General features: G+C 46.0%; 1 protein-coding gene across 1 annotated transcript in view; it reads right to left on the bottom strand.

Annotated features, from left to right (window-relative positions):
- Positions 1-11,899, bottom strand: part of LOC149310133 (protein Wnt-9a) — a 47,239-nt gene extending 35,340 nt beyond the window's left edge. The window contains exon 1 of the mRNA XM_089531480.1: positions 11,780-11,899. Coding sequence (XP_089387606.1) covers positions 11,780-11,874 — 95 coding nt within the window. The 5' untranslated portion in view covers positions 11,875-11,899. The remainder of the gene's footprint in view (positions 1-11,779) is intronic.
- Between the last annotated feature and the right edge of the window lie 3,430 nt (positions 11,900-15,329).

The raw sequence follows: 15,329 nt of genomic DNA, 5'->3' as shown, positions 1-15,329 counted from the left end.
GCCATCTGTCTTGCTCTCTATAGCTTCTGGGACTTGATGGTCACAACCTCTGGAAAGTCAAAGCTTCAGAGAATCATAGAGCTGGAAGAGATCCCAAGGGTCATCTAGTCCAACCCAATTCTGCCCTTATAGGAGGACATCATCTAAGCACTTCCAACAAATCAGAGAACTTCCTCCTTTCTCCCCATCATACAGATTGTAAAGGCATATTTTTGGCATTGAGAAATGGCTTTTAGTTATGGGTATTAAGGAATTTCTTGAAAAAGCTTGTTGGTATTGAAGAACGTTCAACCACTCCAATATAATCCAGATACAGCTTCACCAACAACAGAGGGGCACCAAACTCTTGTTTTAAGACAGATGTAGTAGCATCTACAGGAGAGAAATCAGGCCAGTCTACAGCACATTCTTTAGAGCTCAGAACTAGACAGAGAGGGCATTTAGCTCCTCAACCCAGCCTAAAAGGGAACATAAAGCCTATGGAAGCCAACAGAAGCTTAGCAGAAACATGTGTACTGCTGAGACTTGGGTTAAGAAGACTGCAACAGCTGCGGCTATTGCAAGCCAAGAGGGAAAGCGTAGCAGGTGGTGCTAGCAAATCCTGCAGTTGCTGTACTCCCAATCCTCTGAGCCCATAGACAGTATCTGCACTTCACCTTTACAGTAGTTTGATCCTATCCTACTGAAACCTGGGATTTGTAGGTTGGGGAGGGTCTTACAATTCTCTGCAAGGAAGCTCTAGTCCAAAATACTAGGAGGACCAAATTTTGGGAATCACTGATCTTGAAAGTATGCCAGCCAAGGTTGGCAGGAGTTGCAAACCGGCAAAGGGTTCCTCATTTCCTCATCCTGAACCAACCAGAATTTGGAAAGGATACTTTAGTACTACAGTAACCAGAACGCCCCACTGTTATGATCACTGGCCAGACTGAGTGGATGCTTCTGAAGTTGTAGTCCAATTCCTTTTGTTGGGATGAGAGGAAGATCACTCCAGCAAACCTGAATCCTCAGAAAAAAGGTACAGAGGGAGAGATGCTCCTTCAAGTAGAGTCCCCAAGCTGTCCAGGGTTTTCAGTATCATCTACACCACATGGATCTTAAAGAAAAAGCATACTGGAAGCCAGTGAAATTCTTTTAAGACTGCCAGACTGAAAGCTGAATTGGACCCCTGAATCTTTAAAGTCTGCGTAGAAGAGGCAATTCCAGCAGTTGTTGCTTGTGACCTAGTTGTCGGACAAGCAACCCTTGCCAAAATTCCACCTTCTACACAACAATTAAAAGTACAGGAGCCCTCTCCAGTTTTCACTCTGGCCACCCAAAAGACATCCAAGCCCCAAGGTCCTCATGACCAGCAGCTTCATATAAACATTGAACTAGTGGGGAAATGTTGGTCAATCACATTTGGAGGGCCACATGAATGAGACCTTTGTTTATTGGACTATGGGACAACACCAAAACTGCTACCAATGCTGAGATGGAAACATGTCTTCTACGAACTAGCAATCAGCTTGACACTTGGAAATTATTCCTTGGCTCACTTTGTGATGCGATCAAAGGCTTTGAAGTGAATTCACATTGGAGAGCTTTCCCCAGGTGTTAGCCCTGGGAACTCTAACATTAGTGGTGACAGCTGCAGATGTTTGGCTGCACCATCCTTCCACACACTTTGTGGCCATCAGGTTTCAAGGGACATCTTCACTGAGGATTTTCCAAAGAAGAGAAAGCAGCTGCAGCCAGAATGGATTGGGAGAAGAAGAGAGGAGCTTCTCAGTTCAGATTTCCCCAATTTCTGAGCAAAATATCTTCCAAGAGACAGCATCGCTGCTGAAAGGTACTTTGCTGACCCTACACAGGCACAGATGCCAAGCTTTCCTCCAACATTTGGGCACATCCCCATCACACAGCAGGCCATCTGCCCCAAACTTGAACTGCAATCAAAAGCTGTTCTGCTAGAGGGGTTTTATACAGGCCTTGATTCACAAACTTACTTCCCTCTCGCCACCAAAGATGTCCTGCCCTTGTCAACACTCTTGTCAGACTGCTTTCCTATGCCTTTCCTTCAACCATCTCTTCCAGCTCCTTCTACCATCCCCACTTTCCACCCATGGATCTTATGGCTTAATCTAGGGCAGTGGTTCCCAACCTTTGGTCCTTCAGATGTTTTGGACTTTAACACCCATAACTCCTGACTGTTGGCCAAGCTGGCTGGGACTTCTGGGATCCGATGTCCAAAAATAACGAAGACCAAAAGCTGGGAACCACTGGTCTAGGGATTGTGCCAGCTAGGGCTGGCCTCATTCCCTCATCTTGACCTAACCAGAACTTGGAAAAGATACCTTTTTTTAGCATTACAGTTCCCATGACCTCTGGCCATTATGATCAGTGGCTGCTTCTGGAGTTTTAGTCCAAAAAGGTTATTTCTTTTTCAAAATCTGGTCTTAACTCCATAGCCATCATCATAAAGACAAGAAATAAATAACAGGCCTCCATCATTGCCATGTCATTTGCTGAAAAAGTAGAACAGCATAGAGTTATTTGGAGTGTCTGAAAGCCAAGCCCTGTGAGGAAAACTTGAGACAGCTGGGTATGGCCAGCCTAGAGAAGAAAAGGCTAAGAAGTGACAAGACAGCCATCTTCCAGTCTCTGAAGGTCTGACACCACTAAGACAAAGCATATTTGTTCTCTTCTGCTCCCAAAGCTAAGACTCAAGCTAATGAATTCTAGAAAAGAGATTTTGACTAAACAGTATGAAGAATTTGCTGATAGTAAGAGTAGTTTGACAGTGGAACAGACTGCCTCAAAGGTTAATGGAATCTTCTTCACTGCAGAACTTAAGACTCTGGAGGTTGCCTCCTCTGCAAGGTTGCTTTAGTTGTAGGATGCCTGCACTGGGACAAGGGGCTGAAGCAGATGATGCTTGGGGCCCATTTGCACTAACCCATGACAGCACTTTGATTCCATGTTAATTGTTCCAACTACAGCCTATGGAATCCTGGGATTTGTAGTTTGGGAAGGCACTGGAGTTCTCTGACAGAGACTTCAAGATGCCTTCCAAGACTACGGCTCAAAGGATTCCATAGGATGCAGTCATGGAAGTTCAAGTGGGGTCAAGGTAGTATCATTTTCCAACCTTATAATTCTACAAAATGGCCCTCACTGGCAACCATCACAGCTCTTTGGCTAATGTACAGTAACAAAAGCCTTCACCATAAGGTTGCAAGGCCACACCTAAGATCTCCACTGCACTACACTGGATTTGCCCCCATGTGCATGTTACTTGTGCAAGAGGCATTTGGCCCAAATAGCAAACAGTGCAATAGCGTTGGATGCATTTCACCAAGTTAAGAGCCTCCCAACAACTGTAGGCATGAGATGATTTCATGGATGACAGTCACTACATCAGGTTAGGCAACGTCTGGCCCTCCAGATGTTGGTGGAATGCCACTCTCAGCATCCATCACTTCTGAGAGTTGTCATCAAACAACCTCTGGAGGGCCACATACCTCATGGAACTGCCCTATTCAGATCACCTACATGAGACAACTTACTCCTTCATCTGCTGCATCTTGCATACAGATGTTTCCTTGCACATGGTACAAATGATCTGTGCACCACTGCACTGCACTGCCTTCCACTGCCATCTCTCAGGAAGGATACTGAAAAGCTGGAGCATGTCCAGAGAAGGGTGACCAAGAGGATCAATATCTGGAAACCAAGCTTTAGAAGGTACAATATAAGTAGTTGGGTATGTTTGGCCTGCAGAAGAGAAGAAGGAAAAGGGATGTGATAGTTATCTTTCAGTATCTGAAGGGATGTCATGTAGAAGATGGAGCTGGATTGTTCCTCTGCTGCCCCAGAGACTAGAATACAAACCAATGAATTCACATTACAAGAGAAGGGGTTCCACCTGAACAGTAGGAAGAACTTATGGACTGCAAGAAATATTCAATGGTAGAATAGACTTCCACAGGGAATGGAGGAGTCTCAATCTTTGGAAGTCTTTAGAGGTTGGATGGTCATTTTTCAGTGAAACTGTGCATAGGAACAGATGATTCTTGCAGATCCTTCCAAATTTTACGATTCTAGGAATGTAAGATTCTCCAAGAGCAGTGTGCATTCTGTGCAGGGATGTTGTTGGCTTTTCAAATGCTATAAAAATGGGGTTTCAAAACAAGGCTGAAGCCAGGGAAACGATTCAAGCAGATGACCTCAAGAAGCTGATGAGAGAGAAGCAGAAGACGGCTCCTTCCCCCTATTTATTACGATGGTCTCCCTTGAAAGAAACACCATCTCGTGATGGTATTTTAGGGTGGAGGTTGGCACCTTGCCTCCAATTCCAACTCCTACAGAGAATGGATCCTCCCAGAGAGAAACAAAATAAATAGGAACGAACAGAAGTGTGGCAGGGAGAGCGCAAGAGAAACTTTCCCATGAAACTGTTTTATTTTCTTATAGAACAGGATACACCTGCAGCCAGTCTTAACAGCCCAGGGCTGGGCTCGCTTTCCTTCTGCTTTTTAACTCTTAATTTGCAGGTTGATGGAGCCCTCTGCTGGCGAGAAGAAGAAGGGCACCCAGCATCTCCTCCCCTCCCCCTCCAAAAACCAACTAGGAAGTTTTGACAAGGGAAGAGCAGCCAGAAACCCATTTTCCCCCTTACTCCAGGGAGGTGAGATCAGTAAGTCCGGAGCTAACAGTCATAAAGTAGCATTCAAAAACAGAAGAAAATCATCATGCAAAATTCAAAACCCAAGAACGGAAGACAAACCAGTTTGAACCAGTTCACCTCCACACACATCCATGCACCAAATCCAGAATGCAGGACAGTTCCTTTTGGGGACTCCAGCTTCCAGAAGCTCCCTGTAAAGTGGAGTTTTGGACTACAGTTCCCACCATCTCATCCACGGTTGGTTTCTAGACTGCAGGTTTCAGAATCCCCAACCAGCTTTGGCCCACAGCTTCCAAGTCAGCCACTTGTGTTGGATAAGGTGTCCAAGAATCTTCCAGGCAACTAGGGTTTTGGACTACAACTCCCATAACCTTCAGCCATGCACTGGACTCCAGATCCCAGAATCCTCAACCGGCTTAAGACCACAACTCTCAGACCACTGCAGACCAGTCATTTTGGACTTCAGCTTCAGAATCCCCAGCCAGCTTTGGACCACAAGTCCCAGACTGCTGCAAACTAGTCACTTGGACTCCAGCTCCCAGAATCCCCAGCCAGCTTTGGACAACCAACTCCCAGGCCGCCCCAGCCAGTCATTTTGGACTCCAAGAACACTTGCCAGGGGATGCTGGGACTTGCAATCCAAGAAGAGTTCCTCCCCTCCCCCCCCCCCAAGCTGTGGTTGATTTTATCCTCTTTGAACCAGAGGGAAGGCAAGATTCCTCTTGACCCAAGACAGTGGCACACCCAGGCTGCCTTTCCAGACAGGAAATGGCAAAAACCAGAGCAAGCCCACATCAGCCCTATCTGATCAGGAAAGGGGGAAAGCTTTTTTTTTTTTTCCAGAAAGGTTTCTAATCCTTTTTCTTTTTCCTCTTTTAAAAAGGCAGGAGCCATGCAGAGTCTTATGAAATACAGGCAGAAAAAGGAGGAAGGGGGAAGCCTGATCTTACCGTTTGCTTTGATTTCCAGCCCACCAAATGCCAATGCTCAGAGACTTCCATCAGAAGCCATTGCTTCAAAGGCCCACGATCCAGGAATGCACCAAAAACATTCGCAAGACATCTCCAGAAACCTTTGGAAGGAGTGGAGTTCCCAAAGAAAAGTCCACACAGGAAAAAAGAAGGTGCCAGATCTAACCAGTCCTCCTCCTCCAATGCATCCTCCTCCAATGCAGCATTGGGACTACAACATCCATCATCTTTGAAAAAGGCTCACTTGCTGGATCGGCAGGTGTCAGGTTCAGGGAAAATTGGCTCTCAGCTGCCTAGGCTGCCAGCCGAAATAGCCTAAGCTGCTTTTTAAAGAACAGGCACTCAGCATCTCCATCACAGCATCCCAAAGTTGGAAGGGATCCCAAGGGATATCTAGTGCAACCCTGGACCAGGGGTACAGAGCCTTCCTCAACTTCAACTGAGCTTACCATTCACCTGGGGTTTCACAATTGATGTCACATAGATGGCGATGATGAAGGAAAAGTCCAGGCCACTAGCAAGGGTGGATGCTTTGGACTACAAGTCCCAAAATCCACCCAACAGCTATGCTGGACTTGTAGTCCAGAAAGACCATTGCCTCCCAAGCTCTTGAAACGCTAACACTGGCCCAAGAATAGACAAGACAGGCAACTCACCTGCAAAGCAGGAGCACTCCAAAGCTTCAGAAACCTAGTTGGCTCTCAAATCCCAGACTGGGCTACTCAATTTGTTTCACAGTCATGCCATACTGTCAGACTAGCACAGTCCTCTAGAGCCACAAACTGGTATGCTGTTGGCTCAAACCCCAACTATCCATCCTACAAATAGGAACAACCCACCTCTTGCCATTTCTTTAGTGAGCCAATAATCAATTGCACTAGCCACCCATTTCTTTCCAAAGAAAAATTAAATGGGGCAGACTGAAAGCCAAGAAGAGGGAGCCACAAGCCTTGACCCCAGGATCTGGGGAGGTGAGTTTCAGAGAAATAGGAAAGGAATTAAAATAGACGGACAGTATTAAGATGGGCACAACAAAGACGCACTCTAGCCAAAGCTTCTGCCAAAGAAATTGGCTACTGAAGAATTTCTATCACTAGCCAAAGCTTCTGCCAAAGAAATTGGCTACTGAAGAATTTCTATCACTAGCCAAAGCTTCTGCCAAAGAAATTGGCTACTGAAGAATTTCTATCACTAGCCAAAGCTTCTGCCAAAGAAATTGGCTACTGAAGAATTTCTATCACTAGCCAAAGCTTCTACCAAAGAAATTGGCGATCGAAGAATTTCTATCTCTAGCCAAAGCTTCCACCAAAGAAATGCAATGCAGGCCAAGAAAGACTTCCAACATGCAGAGAGAGGGAAAAGATGAACCAGCCCTGAAACTCTGTTAATCTGGAAGAAAAGGCCAACCAAATGGAGACCAGCCTGGTTTGACACCCAGGGAAAGGATGTAGAGCTTGCAAAAGTTACTTTTTTGCATGATTAGTCATCAGAGTCACCTGTTACACAAAATAACTTTCCTGAGCTCTGAAAGACTGAATGTCATAGAATGTCCCTTACTATTCTGACAGTACAGAGTTTCCTACCAGAGGTCAGGCTCTTCCCTCTCCAAACCCCTAATGATGGACTCCAATTCCCAGCATCCCCAGAATCAACATCACACATCACTTTCTAGAGCAGTGTTTCCCAAACCTTTGCTCCTCAGATGTTTTGGACTTCAGGTCCCAGAACTCCTGATGGCTGGCTGGGGCTTCTGGGAGTTGAAGTCCAAAACTGGAGGTGGAAATCAATGTCTCTAAACCTGCAGTAGCTCCCAATCTTTGATCTTCCAGACGTTTTGAACTTCTAGATCCCAGAATTCCTGACTGGCTGAGGCTTCTGGGAGTTGAAGTCCAAAACACCTGGAGGATCACAGTTTGGGAATCGCTGATCTAGAGCAGTGCTTACTAAACTTTGGTTCTGCAAGTGTTTTGGACTTCAACTCCCCAAAGCCTTAGCCAGCTTGACCAACAGTCAGGAATTCTGGGAGCTGAAGTCCAAAACCTCTGGAGAACCAAAGTTTGGAAATCACTTAAGAGCATTCATGTAAAGATAGAAGTTCTTTAAATCAACTCCTTCAAGGATCGCAACTGAGAAGAGGAACCAAGCATGAAAGATTTTTTGCTAATCCTTCTCAAAGGAGTGATGCACAAAATTTATTTATTTATTGGCAGCAACTGCATCAGGCAACGGACAACTGCGACAAGGAAAGGTAGAAATTCCCATATAATTTGCTTTGGATGGGCCTTGTGTGTGTGTTGTGCGCCTTCATGTCATTTCCAACTTATGGCAACCCTATCAATAGGTACCTTGGCAAGATTAGTCCAGGGGAGGGTTGCAATGGCTCTTCCCCTGAGGCTGAGAGTGTGTGACTCACCCAAGATCAACCGGTCAAAATATATCTTCCCACAGCAATAGTCACTTGATGCTTCCCACCATCAATGATCACACTGGCTGGGGATTCTAGGAGTTGCAGTCTTGAGGGATAACCTTTCCCCCTCCTCTGCTTTCTTACATGACAATAGTCATGTAAGGTTCCTGCCACCTATAGCCATAGTTCCTCGTGTGTTCTGGTAGTCCCAAAAGTTACATTTCCCCAGCTCTGGTGCCTTCGATACCCCTTCCCCCAGTCCTTATAAAAGCAATCCAATTCAATCTCCATCGCCTTCCTATCATCAATCTTCACATTTTCTCTCCATATCATCCAAAACCATTCATCGACTTTCCTTATACCTTCTCCAATCCCTATCCTTCCTTCTTCTTCATCATGACGCTTCTTCTCTTCCAATTCTTTTCTGTAAGTTTTACCTCTTTCCTATAGCCTCCCACACCTCAGTGCTCAAAGGGAATGGTTGATGCGCTTGTATGCATGTTTATATACAACTGGCATTGTTTTTATGCGCACAATAAAATAATGAATAAATAATCCAATTCTTACTCAAGCCTTGCTCTTACACTCCGGCAGGATTTCTGCCAGAAAAGCAGCACAGAAAGGAAATGGAAGAGATGCGAAATGAGGCAGTGCGCAACACATGGCCCTGATCCCAAATAACCAAGAGTAGGGGGAAAAGGAAATGTTGCTCTTGGTAGTAAATGGTCCTGAATACAGTGGGAGAAGATTTTGCAAAGGGTTTGGGGGTTATTTTGGAGGGGGGTGAGAGCCAGTGTGGCGTAGTGCTTTGAACTTTGGACTACTATGACTCGAGACCAGGGTTTGAGTCCAATTTTGGTCACGGAAACCCACCTTGGTCAAGTCACGCTCTCTCAGCCTCCGAGGATGGCCATGGCAAAAAAACCACCAAAGAAACTTGGCAAGAAAAACCTATGACAGGTCCTTCTTTAGGGTTGTCATAAGTTGAAAACAACTTGCAGGCGAACAACAACAACAGGTGGGCAAATAAAAAAAGGGATACAGAAAAAACATTTGGAGAAGGGATTCAGGATAGCGAGGAAACCCTTCTTTTCAATATATGGAGGACACAGGAATAGAAAGACAACCAAGGCCTGTGCATCTACACTGCAGAATTAGAGCAATGTAGTCCCACTTTAACCACCCTGGAAGCCAGGGATTTGTAGTTTGGGGAAGGACTTTCTATCTTCCGCTAGGGAACTGTAGCACCTGCTTTTTGCATATAGTCTCCCCTCCGTATCCACGGATTTTTTATCCACAGATTCAACCAGCCACATTTTCAAAAACAATATCCATTTCAAATAGCAAATGTTGATTTTTGCCATTTTACTACCCCATTGTATTTTGAGCATCCATGGATTTTGGTATCCAGACGGGGTACTGGAACCAAACACCAGTGGATACCAAGGTCCCAAAGTAGTAGTAATACCCCATTGTATACAATGGGACATGAACATCCATAGATTTTGTTATATACACATACATATATGTGTGTGTGTGTGTGTATTCTGTATGGATACCCAAATCGATGGACACTCAAGTCCCATTATATACAATGGAACAATATTATTATTATTACTTGAGCATCCATGGATTTTGGTATCCATAGATACACACACATATATGAATGTGTATATAACAAAATCTGTGGATGTTAAAGTCCTATTATATACAATGGGTATTATTATTATTAGTAGTAGTATTAGTATTAGTATTAGTATTAGTATATACACAATCATAGAGTTGGAAGAGACCACAAATAGATAGATAGATAGATGAATAATCCCAGATTTATCCCATAATGAGAAACCTTAGGATGCCACTGAAGGCATTCCTGTACAAGCCGAAGCAGACCCTCTATTATTATTATTATTATTATTATTATCGATAATGCATGTCTGTTTCCCTTTTTTCCCCTTTCATAGTAACAAAATGAAATCTGGTGTGGTTCCACCTTCCCAAACCATCTGAGCTTTGAGGGGAGGAAAACCCAGAGACCCCCTTCACATTATTATTACCATTATTATTATTATTATTACTTATATCTGGCTTTTTTTCTCCTCCTCTCAATTGGGATGCTAGGCGGTTTTTCCCAATTCAGGCACAAGACCTGGCCAGGATAAAGGAAGAAGACAGTAGGATGGAGGGAAGGAGAGACAGCACTGGGGCGGAAAGTTGGTGGGTTTTTGGACTGCAATGCCCAGAATCCCCCAGCCAGCGCAAATGCGCTGGCTGGGGGATTCTGGGCATTGCAGTCCAAAACCCCAGCAACTTTCCGCTCCTCAAGCTCAGGCAAAAGGGATGAGAAGGAAAGGAAAGGGACCCAACCAGCCTGGCTTCTCCATGCTCCCTCTGAGCCTAGGATTTGTAGTTTGGATAGAGATTTATACTCCTCCACAAGGGAACTGTAGTGCACTAAGGTCGGAGGAGGGGAGAGGATGGCTTTAAGGCTCTCTATCTGAAAACCCATTTAGGCACCCCCAGGGACTGGATTCCTCAGGATCCATCCCAGCTAGGGATCTGTAGTTTGGAGGGGGAATTTGAATACTCTGATAGGGAGTTGTTGTAGGGCAACTAATAGGTTTGGGGAAGGGGGGTGGCTTTAAGGATCTGGCTGCCAAAGCGCACAGAGGGACACCCGAGCTGGGCTCTCCAAGCCTGGGATCTATAGTTTGGGGTGGGAGACTGGGGTGGGTGGGGAAGAGAATGGCTTTAAGGTGCCTACGAATTGGACTCTCCACGCAAAACTAGGATCTGTAGTTTGGGAAGGGACTCAGACTCCTCCGCTCGGGAGATGTAGTGCACTAAAGGACCGTGAGAGGAGGAAGATGGCTTTCAGGACCTCGCCCCAAGCGCCCAAGTAGACACCCATTCGGGCTGGTCTCTCCATCCGAAGATGGGATTTGCAGTTTGGGGAGGAACTTAAGGGAGTTGGAGCGCACTAAGGACGAGGGAAAGGAGGATGGCTTTAAGTATCTCGCTCCGAAAGCGTTCGCAGGCGTCTACAAACAATCCTCTCCCTCCCAACCTGGGATTTGTAGTTTTGGCGAGAGACTTAAAGCTCTTAAGCTATAGCGCCGCACCGAAGGGCAGAGGGTCGTTTGCAGACCCTCCCCTATCCATACAAGCCCGAGATCTGTAGTTCGGGGATGGACCTAGAAACCTCTAACAGTCGCACACTAAGGACGGAGGGGGAGAAGAGAAGGGCCGCGTTAAGGCTCTGGCTCCGAAAGCACACCCACGGGATGGAATGTCCATGGGATTTGGAGCAGGTGGGCAGAGCCCCGTTAGGGAGCTGTAGTGCACTAAGGACGGGGGAGAGGAGGATCGCTTTGAGGACCTCGCTCCAAGAGCCCTCCGGACCTGGCCCCTCCATTGGAGCCCGGGATTTATAGCTTGGGGAGGGGACTTAGAGCCGTTCACTGGGGCTCTGTAGCACACACTAAGGACGGGGAGAGGGAGAAGAGGACCGCTTTGAGGATCCTTAGATCCTCTCTAGGGATTTGTAGCTCGAAGAGGGACTTAGCACTCCCTTCTCCGTTCGGGATCTGTAGTGCCAAGGCTGCTCCTTTTCAGTGCCAAGTTTAATCCCCTCCCAAAACAAAAGGGAGACGTCCCATCCCTCCAGAGTTGAAGCGGTTCCAACCCGCGACAACTCTTCCCGTGCGGCCGCCCTGCTCCTTCTCCTCTTACCCGAAGTAGGCAGCGGCGGGTCCGGCGAGGAAGAGGCCGAGGAGGAGAGCGGCGGGGAGCCAGCGGCGCAGCCCCAGGCGGTGTCCATCCAGCATCTTGCTCCGGCGCCAGGGCTGACCATCGCGCTCCTTCCCCCGCCGAAGCCCCAACAGCCGCCCCGCCGCCCCGGCGCCGCCTTTTATAGACCAGGGGCCAGGGGGCGGGGCAGGGGGCGGGGACTGGGACTGGGATTCCAGAGGCGGGGCGGGGCGAGGCGGAGAGGCCACGCCCCCTCCCTCCCTCCCTCCTTCCCTCCCTCCCTCTCCGAGGAAAGGAAAGAATTTCGGGCTGGAGAGGAGGCTTTGCAAAGGCTCCAAGGAAGGAGTTGAGAGGCACGGAGCGTTACTTTGCAGAGAGTTGGGAGACATGGACCATTCACAGGTGGAGCTGAGGTACATGGAGCATTACTCTGGAAAGAGGTGGCGTGTATTTAGTTACATTCACTGGGTAGAGAGTTGGGAAACATGGAGAGTTATTAAGACGAAGGTGAGTTCTTCGTTACATGGAGTGTTACTCTGTAGAGAAAGTACTTCCATGGACTGTTAAAAGGTGGAGTTTAGTTACATGGAGTGTTGCTTTGTAGAGAGGATGGATGCCTGGACCATTCAGAGGGGGATTCTTAGTGACGAGGACCATTACCTGGTCGAGCCTTGGGAGACATGGACCATTAAGAGGTGGGCTTTAGTTACAATGGAGCATTACGCTGCAGAGAGGATGCTTACCTGGACCGTTAAAAGGTGGGTTTAGTTACAGGGATTATTACTTTGTACAGTGTAAGGATATATGGACTGTGAAGACATGGAGTTAGGGTTAGAGTTAGGGTTCTATTGGTCGTTACTCTGTAGAGAGGATGCATGCATGGACCACTAAAGAGTGGAGTTTAGATGCATGGGGTTTTACTTTGTACAGAGGAGCCATGTGATTTTAGTTACATGGAGCATTACTCTGTAAAGTGTTTGGATTCTTGGACCATGAAGATGTGGGCTTCAGATACATGGATGGTTCCTTGGTAGAGAGTATGCATGCATGGGCCACTGAAAGGTGGAGTGGAGATGCATGGATCATGACTTCCAGAGAGTTTGGAGACATGCACCATTAACAGGTGGAATTTAGTTACATGGAAAGTTATTCTGTAGAGTGTTTGGATTCATGGGGTTTAGATTCATGGAGCAGGGGATGCATGCATAGACCATTGAGAGAAGTTTAGTTACATGGAGCATTACTCTGTAAAGAGTATGTATGCGTGGACTGTTAAGTGGAGGAGTTTAGTTACATGGAGCGTTACTTTATAGAAACTTTTCATACATGGATTGCTAAGAGGTGGAGTTTTTAGTTACATGGACCATCACTCTGTAGAGAGGATGGTTGCATGGACCATTAAAAGATGGAGTTTAGACACATGGAGTGTTACTTTTTCAACAGGATCCATGCCTGGATCATTAGGATGGAGAATTTAGATACATGAATTGTTACTCTGTAGATGGTTTGGCTACATGGACTGTTAAGATGTGGAGTTGAGTTACATGGATTGTTACTCAGTAGAGAGTTTGGATACATAGACAATCAAGACTTGGGAGTTTTGATACAGAGGTGATTGTTATGCACAAATATGTATCCAAGGTGTATCCAGACTGCAGAAATAAACCAGAGTCTGTACACCACTTTTACTACTGTGACTCTGTCCTACAGAATCCTGGGATTTGTAGTTTGGGGAAGCACCAGAGCTCTCTGACAGACCAGTCTGAACAACTCGCCAAAACTACAACTTTCATGATTCCAAAAGTTGGAGCCATGGCAGTGAATGTGGTGTCAAACTGCTTTAATGCTGCAGCGTGGATGAAGTCGATGTGATCCTGGGTGCTACTTCTTTAACAGAAATATTGGGATCAGAGGCAGGAATAACAGGAAAGGAAGAAGCATGGTGTAGTGGTTTGAGCATTGGACTAGGACTCTGGACTAGGACACTCAGCCATAGAAATTCATTGTGTGACCTCGGGTGAGTCACACTCTCTCGGCCCCAGAAAACCCTATGATAGGGATCCCTTACAGTCACCATAAGCCAAACGGCACACAATGATGACAGGTTTGTGTGTTGGACAATGACTCTGGAGATCAGGATTCGATTCTCCACTTGGCCATGGAAACCCACTGGGTAACCTTGGGTGAGTCACACTTTCTCGGCCCCAGAAAACTCTGTGATAGGGTTCCCTTAGGGCTGCTGTAGGTCAGAAATGAGTTGAAGGCACACAACAACAAAAAGAAGGATAGTCTCCTACCCATCCACCACACACAGACACACAAGCACACAAGCACAGGTGAATGTGTTCCAGCCAACTTTTTGCTCAGAATTGACAATACCTACATGTGAAATGAAAACAGTCAGGTAAGCCTTGCAAGAATCACCATTTGGAATCATCTTCTTTAAAAAAAATTAAATTTTATTTTATTATAACATAAAACAAAACATAAACCAAACACAAAAGAAAACATAAAACAAACTAAACAAAAAAATACAATAAAAATCTGTTTAATTCCCTTCCTATAATACCATTGATTCCATCCTTCCTAAGCTATCTATGCTTGGTGTTTATACAGGTTATTGGTACGGTTCCTTACTCATACGCGTCCACAGATTTTCTGAAGATGCCAGCCACAGATGCTGGTGAAACGTCAGGAATAAACTCTTCTAGGACATGGCCACATAGCCCCAAAAACCCACAAAAAAACTATTTTATTGTACTGTTTGGTCCAGGCATGCTTCCGCAACACAACAGTGACATTTGTATTTCTCCAGTCGTCCTTAACCAGCCACCCAGTGCTGATGCTGCTAAGAAAATGTCAATCAGAACAGAGGACAAAGAGGAATAGATGCACTGGGTAGGCATTCAAAGGCTTTTGCAAATAGCTCCTTCAAACCCTTTGATTGAGAGTTCCTGCATGGCAGTGGAGTGGACTGGATGGCCCTTGTGGTCTCTCCCAGTTTTAGGATTCTATGTGCCCATGCAGACAGGCCAAAATAAAACTGCTCTGTGTCACTTTGGATTTATGCTGCTTAAAAGATGCATGTGTCCTAAGAGGCCAGAAGCCTCACTAAAGCCATGCTCCAGTGCTAAGGACTGGAGCACAGCTTTGGTGCAGCTTCTGGACTCTTAAGATGCCTGGGTCATTTAAACAGCATACTTCCAAAGTGACCCAAAGCAGCTTTATTTTGGCCTGTCTGTTTGGGTCCTATAATTCCTTAAAAGTCCCTTTAGATAGCCCCTGAAGAGACCTCAGCCTTGTGATCACTCAACATAGGAATGGCAACTCATGAGCCCAGGACTTCCACTGTCTTGCAAATTCAGGCCAGCCATGGCTGCTTTGATTGAGTCAACCTGCATATAATGAAGACTTCTTCTTTTCCTGGTGCCTTCCACTTAACCAAACATTACTATCTTTTCCTATTATTTGTGTCATTTCATGCTGTACCCAAAGTGCAATAGCCTCAGCTGATGCAAGCTTTTGAAACTCA

Source organism: Sceloporus occidentalis, unplaced genomic scaffold, assembly GCF_023333645.1.
Source record: "Sceloporus occidentalis isolate IW3139 unplaced genomic scaffold, rSceOcc1.0.p SCAF_7, whole genome shotgun sequence".
Taxonomy (NCBI): Eukaryota; Metazoa; Chordata; class Lepidosauria; order Squamata; family Phrynosomatidae; genus Sceloporus; species Sceloporus occidentalis.
The sequence above is the reverse complement of the archived record's forward strand: the minus strand, read 5'-3'. Positions and strand labels throughout refer to the sequence as shown.